This window comes from Limulus polyphemus, unplaced genomic scaffold, assembly GCF_000517525.1.
Source record: "Limulus polyphemus unplaced genomic scaffold, Limulus_polyphemus-2.1.2 Scaffold548, whole genome shotgun sequence".
In the NCBI taxonomy this organism is placed as follows: Eukaryota; Metazoa; Arthropoda; class Merostomata; order Xiphosura; family Limulidae; genus Limulus; species Limulus polyphemus.
In genome coordinates, this window is record NW_013666158.1 from 512,404 (window position 1) to 528,369 (window position 15,966).

At 34.8% G+C, this 15,966-nt stretch overlaps 1 protein-coding gene across 1 annotated transcript in view; it reads left to right on the forward strand.

The window, feature by feature from the left end:
- The window catches only part of LOC106459026 (tetraketide alpha-pyrone reductase 2-like), a gene marked incomplete at its 3' end in the record, with an annotated part of 42,715 nt that overhangs the window by 14,030 nt on the left and 12,719 nt on the right, over window positions 1-15,966 (forward strand). The window contains exon 2 of the mRNA XM_022385399.1: window positions 13,016-13,208. Coding sequence (XP_022241107.1) covers window positions 13,016-13,208 — 193 coding nt within the window. The remainder of the gene's footprint in view (window positions 1-13,015; window positions 13,209-15,966) is intronic.

Consider the following 15,966-nt stretch of genomic DNA (forward strand, 5'->3'; position numbering starts at 1 on the left):
CCCATGTGTGGCACAGCTCGCTCTACCGCCGTGATTAGTCATGAATGTACACTAAATATGTCACCCATGTGCGTCACAGCTCGTCCTACACTAAATATGTTACCCATGTGTGGCACAGCTCGCCCTACCGTCGTGATTCCTCATGAATGTACACTAAATATGTCTCCCATGTGTGGCACAGCTCGCTCTACCGCCGTGATTAGTCATGAATGTACACTAAATATGTCACCCATGTGTGACACAGCTCGCTCTACCGCCGTGATTAGTCATGAATGTACACTAACTATGTCACCCATGTGTGGCACAGCTCGTCCTACACTAAATATGTTACCCATGTGTGGCACAGCTCGCCCTACCGTCGTGATTCCTCATGAATGTACATTAAATATGTCACCCATGTGCGTCACAGCTCGTCCTACACTAAATATGTTACCCATGTGTGGCACAGCTCGCCCTACCGTCGTGATTCCTCATGAATGTACATTAAATATGTCACCTATGTGCGGCACAGCTCGTCCTACACTAAATATGTCACCCATGTGTGGTACAACTCGCCCTACTGTCGTGATTCCTCATGAGTGTACACGATGTGTCGCACGGCTCGCTCTACAGACTGTTCTATATATCCATATACACCTTATACCTACCTTGTATAACAAAAAAATACTATTTGCATTACCTCTATGACAATCAAATACATTATATATAAGGTTCTTGAAACATCCCTCAAAAAAATGTTTTCAAGTCACTGGCGTGAATTGTTAGAAACTCCACTCCAATAAAGTTTAAAAGTCATTGCTCTGGATAGTGTGAAACCTCACTTCAATAAAGAAATTCCAAGTCACCGGAATAATACAATAAACACGTGTCTCAATAGCAGGACATCTAAAACTGTGTAGCATGTAACATCAGTTGTAACACAGTTAACATATATCTGCGAAGAAACACCAAGTCTAAATTCATTTTTGAGTACTACAATTACTGTACCACTGAGAGTGCTAGTACTTCTTCAATGCACGAGCTGCTGAAAACATCGTTAAGAGCGTGGGTACATGAGTGATTAAACAATGCATTCTAATCTTTATAAGTAATGTAGTTTAATCATAGTAAGGAACATAATTTGAACATTATACTTAACAACTATGTTCATTGCTAGCTATATATATTTTTTAGATCTGATCTATTAAGATAGCTTGCTTTGATCACAAGAATATTAATTTAAGATTCACCTCACTTGAGGGTTGGAAATCATTGAAAATACTATAATAGCTGAAACAGTTAAAATGGATTATTATGTCATGGTAATCGTGAATTAATTTGTTCTCCACTGTCTTTTCTCACAACTGTTTTTGTCCTGTAAATGCGAAAACAGAGATTGTTTGTTTTGTTATAGATTTCGCGCAAAGGTGCACGAGGGCTATCTGCGCTAGCCGTCCCTAATTTAGCAGTGTACGACTAGAGGGAAGGCAGCTAATCAATCATCACCACCCACCGCCGACTCTTGGGCTACTCTTGTACTAATGAATAGTGGATTGACCGCACATTATAACGCCGACCTCGGCTGAAAGGACGAACATGTTTGGTGTGACGGGGATTCGAATCCGCGACCCGCAGATTGCGAGTCGAGCGTCCTAACTACCTGGCTATACAGAAATATACAGTGATCAAAACATTTAGCTTTGAACCATGACCCATAATAGTAAAAATGCTGAAAAACTATATTAAGTTCTTGGCAAGCTAGTTTTGAAAACTGTAAAATAATCAAAAATTGAATGGAGTCAATGGATCTTAGAATTCGTTTAGAAAATAAAATTTGGTTGAGAGGAGTTTGCGTTATATTGAAAAGAATTTTGATTTCTTAACTTTCTGATCTCCATAACATTTTTCAAGAAAAGAATAACCTTAGAAAAGAAGCTTCAGCATCTCCAGACTCTAAATTTGATGCAGTAGGAACCCACATTTTAGAAAATAAAAGTTTGTAGACTGCTTGAATTGATTACGAAGTAAAATATATTACAAATGTACATAATTTTTGTCGAAACGTTGTACATTTATAATAAACTTTTATTAATTACCCATTCAAGCCCTCTCCAAAATTTCGTCTCCAGACTCTCCACAGATCTATACAGTCTGGTTAACGTTTTAACCACGTTGCAGTATATTAAAAAAAAACTATTTTCTAGGTTTTAGAACATAAACAAAAAATGTTCCAAAGGAATTCTAAAGACAAAGTAAACACTTAGGAATCTTTAGTTTGACGTCTGTGTTTTGGTGAGATTTAATGAAGATAAAAAAGGGTGCATCGGGAAAACCATCTTAGATTTAGATTAACGTGATCTTTTTCACAGGAACTCACTTTTCCTCCTTTGTGTCATCTCCTGATTTCTATTTTTCTTACTTCACTATTCTATCCAATTTTAATCCTTTTATTCTCCCCCTGGCTTTTTATTATTATTATTATTATTATTACACCGATACAAATTCGCTTCGCGCCGTTTCCTTTTCTTTTCGATAATTCACTACAACCACTCTCTCTCTCTCTCAGTTTACTGCATTAACTTTTTCTTCTCTCTTAGGAACATATATATCAATAAAGTTTGTCACGTTGTAAGGCAAGACAATGGTCGTAATCTACACTCTCTGTTGAGTCCATCATTTATCTCTGTGCAGCTTCTATCATTCTCTAGGCAAGAACAACGATAAGACTGTCATTTTCCATCACATCTGGCGAGAAGTGGAGGAAGAGGGAACATCAAACCGTACAATTTGATTTACTGCCTAATTTATATTCAAAAGTCCGTATATTTTTTCACTTAGTATGTACGGTAACGGACTTTATCTTATAGAATATTCATGATGAGAAATTTTTTTGGTGGAATGAACTTATGTGTTTTAGCTCTGGCATAATTTAATGTCTTCTTTTTCCTTCTACAAACACGAATCTTTGTTTTCATTACTGTATAGACAGAGTGCAGCCCATTGGTTAGCGTACTGGACTGTGGAACTGATGATCTGAGGTTCGCGGTTTATTATCAATAACAGACAAATCGCACTCCGCACTTTGGGGTTATGAGTGCCTTATAAGAGTGACTGTCAAATCCCACTATTCAGTCTCAAAAGATTAGTCCAAAAGTTGGCGGTGGGTGGCGTTGACCCACTGCCTTCTCTCTAATCTATCACTTCAAACTTAGGGACAGCTAACACAGAAACGAACAAAAGTGTTTGTTTGTAGCAAAGCACAAAGCTACACAAAGGGATATCTCTGCTCTATCCACCACGGGTATCGAAACTCGTTTTCTAGCGTTGTAAAACAAATCCGACTTCGGTTTGCAGTAAGACGGTATTATACACCGAAGCACTTAATCGAATTTTATAGAAAAAAAATCCAATACCACGTTTATCGCCAATTCCAGGTTATCATCTACATTCGATAGGTTTCGGTTGTGGTTTATTCAAGTAACTACTATTTTCTTGTTCTTTTTTTTTAAGATCCCCAGGTGGGACAGCAGTAAGTCTATAGGTGGACACAGCAGATAGCCCGATGTGAATTTGCTATATAAAATCACATATTTTTTTCTGAAACTGAAACATCATTACAGGGGCTCGGGTGATTGAATGATTAAATTCGACCATAATTTTTATAGAAATGTTTATCCGAGATCTTTATAAACGATTCTTTTCTCTTTTTTTTTACGCTTTTAATGTTTCTGAGCAATCTAAGCTATTGATGTTTTATACATCGCTGAAATCAAACACTGAAATCAATATAACGTTAAATCATTCACAAATCTTTTTTTTCATAGACAAGTGATTTTATCTCATAAATGGAGACGTAATTAGTTAACATTTTTACTTTAGTTGCAATGTGTTTTTCTACGTTGTGACAAGTTTACTTCATCGGAATGTTTCGTATTCTGTTTTGAGTAAACGTTTATTTTTCAGACTCTACATTATACATCATATAATTTATACCTCTTACCTTGTTTGTTTCGAATATTCTTCCTAAGCTACACAAGAGCTATCTCCGCTGACCGTTCCTAATTTTGAACCGATAGATTAGAGATAATGCAGCTAGTAGCTAGTCAATAGTATATAAAGTTAGCTCTTGGGCTACGTTAATCAATTTAATGAGGATAATGCCGTCACTCTTTTAACGCATTAACAACCCTCTGGTTGAGAGACGCGATTTGGCTGCAATATAGTGCGAACCATGAACCCTCAGATTCATAGTCCGTCGCGCTTATTAATATGCCACGTCTGACCCCTATTTCTTAAATAACTACCTTACGTAGTGCTATGGGTAAGTCTTTGTTTAACCCTAATACAGTCACTTTTATTAACCCCAGCGTGAAGCCAAACGCCTCTTCGAAAATGTCTAATTATGAACGTTTAATTAAAAATCTAGTAATGCACCTTATGGTAAGCTAGGTTGCTGACTTCCTGCTTTATATTTTTGTTTCTTCAACACTAGAAGCGTAAGTTAATCTATTCTTTTTGTTTGTTTGTTTGTTTAACAGCCTGTTGTTGAATTTAAACTCTCTTAAACACCGGAATACATAGCTTGATCTACAGCCTACTGTTTGGCTGTATTGTGTTGTTTCTCAAACGTACTTTATCAACGTTTCACTAAGATATATTCTGTTCTCACAGCATTCCCCAAAACAACTGATTTACAGCAGATAGCATTTCTCCATACAATCAGCGTTTAACAATAAGTTAATACTCGTAGCTCTATGCATGATTATGTAAATAAGTAGACACATTGTCACTCCCATCAAATTTAGGGTTGTAACAGCATGTAATTTATTGTTTAATTACGTCAGAGCCATTAAAATATCCATCTTTTTTTCGTTTCATTTCCCTTATTTTATTGCATGTTCACAGCACCGTCCTATCCGTAGGTCTCACTTCTAAAAGAATCTTTATCCACCCAACTGAGCGTGTGCAGAATATTTCAAGTTGTCTAAACGGTTGACAACGTAAGAGGTATACAATAGATAGATAGCTTTGGAATTCTTATCGTTTTATTGGTTACATATTTAGTTGCGTCTAGTTTTGTCATTTTTACTAAAGGGATTCTTTTTTGAGGAAGTAAAAATTCAAGAGATTACTCTTAAAAACAAGGCCGGTAGTAAAACGGTTAACAAAACTTTTAGTGTAATAATACGATCAAACCAATAAGCTTAAGAACCACGGTTACTGAATTCTTTCGTACAGATTGTTCGAAATTTAACGGCGAAGAAAATTTTAAACCCCAGCATTAACGAAAGAATTGGTTTGATGCTTCATTCTCAAAAAAATAAAATACAAATTTGTTTTCCATGCTAGAGTCTGAAACCAGAGCAAACAATCGCATACAGTAGAAAACTTTAAATGTTTTCATACCTTTCCATCGTTAATTGGTGGGTTTTCCTAAAATATTTCCTAACATTCCTTATGATAAACAGAGCGTAACCCAACAGAAAAAAAGTGAAGGTTGCTAAGTAACATTCGCAAGTAATGTTCTAAAGAAATTACGGTTGCTACGTAACGTTTTAGAGGAATGGAGGTTGCTACGTGACGTTATAAAAGAATAGAGAATGCTGCGTAATATATATCTCTCTCTCTCTCCTCCTGACAGGAATTTAGGTCTTTGTGATCTAGGAGAGTCAGGTGCGCTGAGACCTCTTCCTCCCTTCCGAACCGTGGTATGTCGTCCGTGAATGTAGAGTGTTGATACTACAAGAGGGTCGGAGTAAACCGAACTTGCTCCAACCGCTTTCAGGGCAATGTCCATGTACGTATCACAGTCACATTCTGTGTTTTGCATTGCTTATACAAGTCCATAATGCAAATTACGCATTTCACTAGTTAGAGACTATTTTACATATTTTACATGTAATACCCTTTTAAATATATTATTTTTAGGCTCTAACTAGTGTCGGGTTTATATGTCTAACGTTAGGTGACCTGATCACATCCTTCTTTTTAAAATAAATGTTAACCGGCGAGAGGTATTTAGGCCTACTTCCATCATGTATGTAATAACGGTCGAGTTCACAAAGTAGGTCGTTCTTTTACCAATTTTTCTCAAAGTAATTTATAGTATTATGCAAGAGTCTATCGGCTACTGTTTGTATATTAGCGTATCTGTGCATAAATGTTGATGAGGTGCTACGGGGGACTCTGTATGCAGAGGTGATTAGTGTGTTTTGTATTCTTTGTAGTTTGTTTATGTGCTTAGGAACGGTGTTTATCCATGCCGGACTGGCATATTCTATTATTGGTCGAATGTATGTTTTGTATATTTTAATCATGTTATCAGGTGATGTTCCCTGGGTTTTGCCTATTAGACTTCTTGCATAATTTGTGCGTTTCCAGATTTTTGTTAAAATGTTATTTGTATGTTTGACCCACGTTAATTTTTGGTCAAATGTTAGTCCTAGGAATTTTGCTGATGTGGAGGTCTGGATAAGTGTTCCATGCATATATAGGTTGGGTGGGTCTTTGTGATGCTTTGTTAATCTAGAGAAGGTAAGTAGTTGGTTTTTCGGGGCGTTTATTTTTATTCTATATTTCTGACAATACTCTTCTATATTATTTAAAACTGGTTGTAGATTAGTTGTTGCTATGGGTGGTGTGGGGGTACTTTTCCAGATCGCCACATCGTCTGCGAATTGTGATGCACAACCGTGATTTGGATCTTTTAATGGCATATTACTTACATACATGATGAATAGAATAGGACTAACTACTCCTTCTTGGGGGTACGCCTGCCTCTGGGTTCCCCGTACATTTATTTTACATGTTCTATTTTCCAAGAAGTTAGATAGCCAGCGATGCTGCGTAATGTTATAAAAGTTTGTTTGTTATGAATTTCGCGCAAAGCTACACGAGGGCTATCTGCGCTAGCCGTCTCTAATTTTGCAGTGTTAGACTAGAGGGAAGGCAGCTAGTCATCACCACCCACCGCCAAATCTTGGGCTACTCTTTTACCAACGAATTGTGGAATTGACCGTAACATTATAACGCACCCACAGCTGAAAGGGCGAGCATGTATGGGGGACGGGGATTCGAACCCGCGACCCACAGATTGCGAGTCGAATGCCTTAACCACCTGAGCATGCCGGGCACTGTTATAAAGGACTGAATGGTGCTAAGTAACGTTCTAAAAAAAGTTAATGTTGCTAAGTAACGTTCTAAAAGTTAAGGTTGCTACGTAATGTAATTAAGAAATGTAAATCTGTGGTTTTACGCTAAATTACATAATACTTAGAACAGTGATTATTGTTATAAACTACATGATTAAATAAAATAAAAAAAGGAACAAAGACACGAATACAAAAAGATTTATGCATTTTTTAAATCAACTTGATACAACGTCTATAAAAATTATCGGCTCTTCTACTCAGTTGGCCTACATTGTATTTGTGCACAAACATTTGTTATTGGAAGGTTTTCCTAGAAAATCCTACCATTAAATAAAGCCAACGTTAATTGATTAGATTAATATTCTAATCTCTGATAACAGACTGTAAGTTCACAGAAGAGTAACTGTCCAGATAACACAATTAACTTAAAAACTAAAGATATAAATAATTAAAATTCTGGAATATGGTTAAATCCATGACCTGTTCAACTTAATCGTTTCATTTGTAATACTTCACGAACAAGTACATATGTAAATCAAGTATCGATTGAACAGGGAACAGAAACGATAACCTCTTTGGGCACATTAATGGGGTTTTTCTTCTTCCCGATTTGTAAAAACTCCTTACGTGATAGAAAAAAAAATGAATATTATTTTCGAAATCTATGCAGCTGAATTATGGAAAATCCATTATTAAAACCAAAACAATTTTTATGAAGTTTAAATTCGCAGGCCTGTGTTATTAAACTTAGACGATCGTATAGGCTACTAACCATGACAACGACTGATATCTGATCGCCACAACCTTTCAGTGAGTGCTAGAAATTTCAAGGCTTGGTTCAGTTGATGAAAACTACGTAAACTTGAGAATTCTCTTCCGTTTTATCACTTTATTTCTCCCACTGATTACGAGTTCAAAATATCTTGTTAAACTCCTTTCAGGAAATTCTTAATCGTTAGAATATACCAAGTCAAATTGTGTTAAACACAAATAGATAAAGTTTTTACAAACGTTACGTGTTCAAATACAAATAAAAACATTGCGTAATGTGTTCAAAGTAGATGTTAATCTTATTATACGAAGCTCTTCGCTCTATAGAGCAGACAGTTTTGAGAAATAATAGTAGATACAGGCCGTTTGTTCTCTTCTTTAACTCATGTGTCCCAGGTTAGTCTTTTTTAAGGCACGTATAACTCCAGAGAAATTTAGAAAAAAATCCTTAGATGTTAAACCTGAAGAGTTGAAAAACAAAATGTTTAATGGCTCTATTGCTTTGCATCTCCTGAGAGAGCAAAAGAAATGCGCGAAACGCGTCGCTCTTTCAGGATTGCTTTGTATCTGCTGAAAAAGCAGAAGAGTTGAACGAAACATGTCACTTCCTGTGTATCACTTTGTATCTACTGAATAAGAAGAGGAGTTGAACGAAACATGTCACTTCCCGTGTATCACTTTGTATCTACTGAATAAGAAGAGGAGTTGAACGAAACATGTCACTTCCTGTGTATCACTTTGTATCTACTGAATAGTGAAATAGTGGTAACTTTACAGATTTACAACGCTAAAATTCGGGGTTCGATTCCCCGCGGTGGACACAGCAGATAGTCCATTGTGGCTTTGCTCTAACACAAACAACAACAACTATAACTCGTGAAATTAGTACAGTAACTTTAAAACTGGAATAATAAGACAAGACATGGTGAAACCTTTTTGAACCAATGTAACCTATTATATTTCATATTATAGCTTACACAGTTGGAAGGCGAGGGTGACTAGAGTGCTTCTGGTTATTACTAGAAACCTGGGCCGTTTTAAACGCTCTAACAAAGTAGATGAGTATAAATATGGCGCATAAAGAAACTACGCCAGACTAGAAATGTATTATCTAAATGAAAAAGGTCGTGACCTTAAAACTGGGTAGTTTTAGTCATTACAAAAGATTATTAAAAAAAAATGTTTAACAGAAATATACATATGCAATATCCATATGCTCACGTGGTGTATTAGAATATACATATATTTGCTATCAGTCTATACAGGTACAGCAAAATGTGTATTCATCCAATAGCAACTGCCGTCTCTCTAAGCTCTCAAACAGTGAAACAGAAGTACTGACTCTCTTCTTTACCTCCGACAAATACAATACTTGCGCGAATATACGGAGTCTCCTCACGTCTGTCTCTGTCAAATATATATCCTTTTTTTTATTCGTCACGTGACTGCAGCTAATTCCGCAGATGCCCTGAGCACTAATATGTTGCATGTCCTGTAACAAGTGAGGAATATTTACTTGTACTTCATGTACATCCAGTGTTTACTATAGGGAACTGACTGGCATCATAAGAAATAAAATGATATGCGGTATTTGGTAGAGTACACTCTTCTATACAAATATGTGTGCACGTGTAGTTAAAGTAAATAGTACTAAAATACATGAAGACTTGTATATTGTTGTAGAATACAAAATGTGCTAAACAAATAATTGAAAGTGTTACTGTATAATAATATATATATGCTTAACCAATTATTGAACCAGAGAAACATTATTGTACAGTGTAAAATGTGCTTAACCAAACGTTGAAACAGCTAAAACATTATTGTACAGTACAAGGTGTGGTTACCATTACTGTAAAGTAGATATGCTTTAAATAGAATAAATAATAAATCTTAAAGATAAACGTTAAGAGCGTTTAATTTTGCTGATTGTATTTGAAGCTGAAAGAAATTGAAGATAAAAATGTTTTTTTCTCTGTGTTAACGTTGTCCTTCAACCGACGACATGCAGGCGTTATCAAATCTATTAATTAGTTGTCGTTGTTAATTAGTCACTAATTACCAATTAATTTTCTCGCTCTTTAGAAAGACAGGCAGATTATCCACTCGTACAGGTGCTCACTCTACCAAGATGTACAGAGATCAATACTGGAGGATCTCTCATATGTCTGTCGTGGCCCTGAACTTTGACTTATTTAAAGTTCACGTTCACAAGAGATATTGAAAATGATGTTTCTGCTCTCTGTTGAATCTTTGAGTAGATTGGTACATGCAACTGAAACTCTGTTGTTTTATGACTTCTGAATACTGTTTTGACCATATGCAAACACTTTGAATATTTTCCAAGAGAGAACTTTGACATAAGGGAATAAGTTTGAATTGATGTATTATTTTGTTCTTTATTGTTGGCATTGATCGTACTATTTCCTTCTTTAACAACTGTCCCGGATATCCATTGTCAAGGACGATCCAAGTGATGTTGTTTTTTCATTCGTCTTATTGCCTTCTTTACACTGTTGGGGCGGTTTCATTTATTTAATCAAGATATTTACCATTATCTATGTTTGTGGTGTAGAGTCATATGTCTTGGTGATCATAACGTATGTGAGTGGTAGCTTGCTATCTTTTTCTGTTCACTTTCTATCGTAAGTTATACTGTTAATCTTTTTCTGTTCTCTTTCCATCGTCAGTTATACATATTATTGATCTTTTTTTTTCTGTTCACTTTCTGTCGTAAGTTATAATGTTAATTTTTTCTGTCTACTTTCTATCACAACATATATTGTTTTTTTTTTCTGTTCACTTTCCATCGTCAGTTATATTGTTGATCTCTTTCTGTTCACTTTCTATCGTCAGTTATATTGTTGATCTTTTTCTGTTCACTTTCTGTCGTAAGTTATATTGTTTTGTTTTTCTGTTCACTTTCCATCGTCAGTTATATTGTTTGTTTTTCTGTTCACTTTCTATCGTAACTTATAATGTTAATTTTTCTGTCCACTTTCTATCGTAACCTATATTGTTTGTTTTTCTGTTCACTTTCCATCGTAACTTATATTGTTGATCTCTTTCTGTTCACTTTCTATCGTCAGTTATATTGTTGATCTTTTTCTGTTCACTTTCTGTCGTAAGTTATATTGTTTTGTTTTTCTGTTCACTTTCCATCGTCAGTTATATTGTTTGTTTTTTCTGTTCACTTTTTATCGTAACTTATAATGTTAATTTTTTCTGTCCACTTTCTATCGTAACTTATATTGTTTGTTTTTTCTGTTCACTTTCCATCGTAACTTATATTGTTTGTTTTTTCTGTCTACTTTCTATCATAATTTATGTTGTTGAACGTTGTCTGTTCAGGTGGTTCATGAAATCCACTTTGTTGAAATTTGCGATGTTACAAAAGAACATTATCCTTCTGTACAGAGAATTATACCAATGTTTTTTTTTACTAATTTCATTGAAAAGCGTGACATATAAGCACATTTCTATTTAACTCTTCCAAACCACCATGAGTAGACCAATCAAAGTAGATTTTTTACCCTATGATTGTAATTTGTTTGACATAAAAATAAATGGCTACCATAATATGTTACTTTTTTCTCGTTAAGTTGGTAGGGGGGGGGGGGGAAGGATACAAAAAGAAAAGCAAAAACTAATGTTTTTGTAAATATAAAGTAAATGAATAGACATATAATAATAAAAAATACTCAATAAATTGTAAAACATTAATCCTGTAATTAAATTATACAAACTAACGCAATAGAGAGAGAAGTTATAGAATTTGATGAATAGCGCTTAGAAACAAATCAGTACGCTGGTAGGCCAGCTGAAAAGTTACGGTTTTACAGCGCAAAAATCCGGGGTTCGATTCCCAGCAGTGGACACAACAGATAAATCAATGTGACTTTGCGCTAACACATAAACACACCACAGAAACGTTTCACACACATACATCAATTTAAGAAACAAGCAATCAGAATAAATAAAATTAAACCCTAAGAGCTAGTCGAAAAATATAAGATAAATTCAAGTACAGAAGTGATCACGGTAATAAACTGGCTTGATAAATGATAAATATAACTAATTTGGTTGTTCGTTGAAAGTTGCGCAATGTTACTCAAGAACTATCTGCGTTAGCCGTCCCTAATCTTAAAATGACAGACTAGACAAAAGGCAGCTAGTCAACACCACTCACCGCTCAACCCTTGTAATACTATTTACCAATTAAGAGTGCGATTTACCGTCATATTATAACGCCTCGAAAACTTAAAGGACGAACATGTTGAGTGAACTGAAGGGTTTCAATTCTGCGACCTATAGTTTACGAGTCGAGCGTCATAACCATCAGGTCATGCTAGGCCAAATTCTCTAATAGTAGTAACAGAGACTAACCTATCTAAACTGACAATGTCGTGGTACTATATAATAGAACGTTATATAACATCCAGTAACTAACGATATATAACGCTAACGGTTGCCCGACACACTAAACATTATAAAATACTTTTTTTATGGAACAAAAACCTAATATTTAAGGAATTTCTGCCTGGTAACAATGGTTTTGAAAAGTTCGTACTACACTGTAAGTTTTTAATCCATAAAGCAGTGGTGCGCAAACTTTTTTTATGGCGCCCCCTCCCTTTCAAATACGCATCTTGTTTTTACCCTCCTCCCGCACCCCTCATAACTTACTTGTGTATACACTATACATGTCATTTTCCTGTATTAATTATTGTTATATTACTTAATGATATTAATATTTGTACGGTGGCTCATAAAACCTTTTTTTTAATTGGAAATTTGTATTTTCAGATATAATTTACGTGCTCTTATAGTCATAGTTGTGCACCACCCCTAAAGACTCTTCGCATCCCCCTGGGTGGTTAGGAGGGTGCCCCATCGTTTGCGCACCACGACCATACACAATGAAAATATCAGTGTTGAATTTACCACAAAGTTTAATAAACTCGATGTTCAAAATACGGTATAGGACTTGCTTCTGAAAAACGATAACATAAAGTAGTGGAGATTTTGATATATAAGCTGGATTACCAATCTCTCTAACGGCATTGCGCTTACTCAAGCAGATTTAGTGATATTTTCTTTTGCTTTCCGACCAGCGGTTCTTGTTACAGAGGGGGCAGGATTCACGGCAAGTCACGTGGTTAAATTACTTCTGGAAGAAGGTTATCGAGTTCGAACAACCGTTTCGGATTTACAGCAAGAACTTCAGCTTCGCGCTTCCTGTCCTGATGGTTACTCTGGTCTGGAGGTTATGGAGGCTGGTTTGTTTCAAGACCAAAACTGGGACGGGTAAGTTTTTCCTATGAAAAAAAAAAAGAACATCTCTTCATTGTTGACGAAAGTGATATTTTAGATGCATTATTCCAATACAGTGGATACTAATCAGAATACAAGACCCCCCCCCCTCCACCCCTCACGATAATAAATTACCATGGATCTTGATAAAATCTGTTTATTTCCAAACAGTTGAAATTAACGTAATTTCTTATCAACTGTTTTGTATATATTTATAAAAGCAAAACCTACATTTATTCGTATAGAACAATAAAAGTTAAATGTTGGTGAAGAAGGGAAGGTGTTATGCAGCTTGCTGTTGCTAAAATCAACCATAAATTCTAAAATCTAGAACAATGCTAACAAGAGTGGTTCCAGCCTTTTTCCGTGAGGGGGCTGAGGTAGGCTAGACAAAAAAAAATAAATAAATAAAATATGAGATGACTGTACTATTTGCCTGACAAGCATATACACTGAAGTATTTAGGAAGTATTCAGATTTAAAGTTAAGCACTTGTGTTTACATCAAATATCGCCTATTTCAAATATATAAAACGATGTTTATATTAAGTATTACACTTTAAAATCTGTTACGCCAAGAGTTTACATCAAATGCCGCTAATTTCAAATATATAACACAATATTTATATCAAATATGATATAAGTTCAAATACGACAAGCACAATTCATATTTCAAATATAAAAACGAGCACAAAATCGATATCAAATGTTAAGATATAACCACGAAGTTCTATCAAATATTTTCTATTTCAAGGAAATAACAAGCACAGTGTGTATATATCAAATATAACATAACAAGCACAGTGTGTGTATATATATTATGACATAACAAGCACAATGTGTATATATATCAAATATGACATAATAAGCACAGTGTGTATATATCAAATATAACCTAACAAGCACAGTGTGTATATATCAAATATAACATAACAAGCACAGTGTGTGTATATATATTATGACATAACAAGCACAGTGTGTATATATATCAAATATGACATAATAAGCACAGTGTGTATATATCAAATATAACATAACAAGCACAGTGTGTATATATCAAATATAACATAACAAGCACAGTATGTGTATATATATCATGACATAACAAGCACAGTGTGTGTATATATATTATGACATAACAAGCACAGTGTGTATGTATCAAATATGACATAACAAGCACAGTGTGTGTATATATATTATGACATAACAAGCACAGTATGTATGTATCAAATATGACATAACAAGCACAGTGTGTATATATCAAATATAACATAACAAGCCCAGTGTGTATATATCAAATATAACATAACAAGCACAGTGTGTGTATATATATTATGACATAACAAGCACAGTGTGTATATATCAAATATAACATAACAAGCACAGTGTGTGTATATATATTATGACATAACAAGCACATTGTGTATATATCAAATATGATGCCACTACTATTAATCATTTTGGAAACATTAGAACGTCAGAATAACAAATAAGCAGATGGGCAGAACTGAGAACTAGAAACGAGGATAGCTAATAACGTATTTTTGAATTACCTCATGAAAACTACATCTAGCCCAAGAGCCAGGACCATAAATTTTAATTTTGAAATTTATATTTTCAGATATAATTTATATGCTCTTGTAGTCATCGTTCTGCACCACCTCTACCGACTTTCCGCACCCCGTATGGAATTGGAATCCCTAATTAAAACCAACATGAGTAATAAAAGCTGAACGGACAGTTGTTTCTCACATAAAACAAAACCGAAGGATTTAAATGATAATTTCATGATTTTAGAAGGGTAATTCGTTAAGCTCTTTCACTGTAAAAAGTTTTACTATATATATATCACTATGTTAATTCCCCATTCTTATGTTATCCTACTGCAATTGTGTATGAGTTGTAGTAGGGTAACATAAGAATAGTGACGACTTTATAAATTCCACAGGTTCGTCATATTTCCTTCTTTATCAAACTCTTTCTGCTCACCATCACATATTTGAAATCTAGAACAAGCTACCCTCGTTGTTTATCTAGAGTCAAATATTACAAAACCAAATGCTATCACCTAAAATTCCGCGACGCAGATTAAATAAAACAGTCACTTAGGGTAAAAATGTCAGGGTTTTTGCTTTAGAATACCTAAGAAAGTCTTGGACAAAATTATGCTTAAATAGTAGGTTTAACATTAGAGAATTGATTGAAAATTAAGGTAAGAGATTTTATATGATCTCCGATGTAATAATCGCTGCTGTACAACACTATCATGAAGAAGAAATTAGGTACCGTCGTTAACTTGTTACTATTTTTGCTCAATCCACAATAGTTCTTATGCACGTTTTTGTTGTTTGTTTGTATTGTTTAATCAATACTTATTTGATTATGACTCTGAACAATCTAGATTCCGTAGAAGTTTCAAGGACTTGGAGTAGTCCAACTAGAGAGTTAAAGGATAATACATTAATTAATTAAAAACATCGTTATATATATAAAACAAAGTGAAATGTCTAACTCTCGAATACTGCGTTAGCTTCCAACGTGCTTCTAATCTCACAGTTGGTTGACGTATTCATGCATGTGCAGTATACTATCTCTCCTTGTACCTACAAGAGAATTTTCTACCATCATTACTCTAGGGACCTATAAGATGCTTCAACACATTGACCAATTAAAACAAAAGTTATAATTTCTTAACAAATAACCTGTTATTGGCTTCTACAGTCAATATAGGCGTGGCCTAAAGTATCGTGATC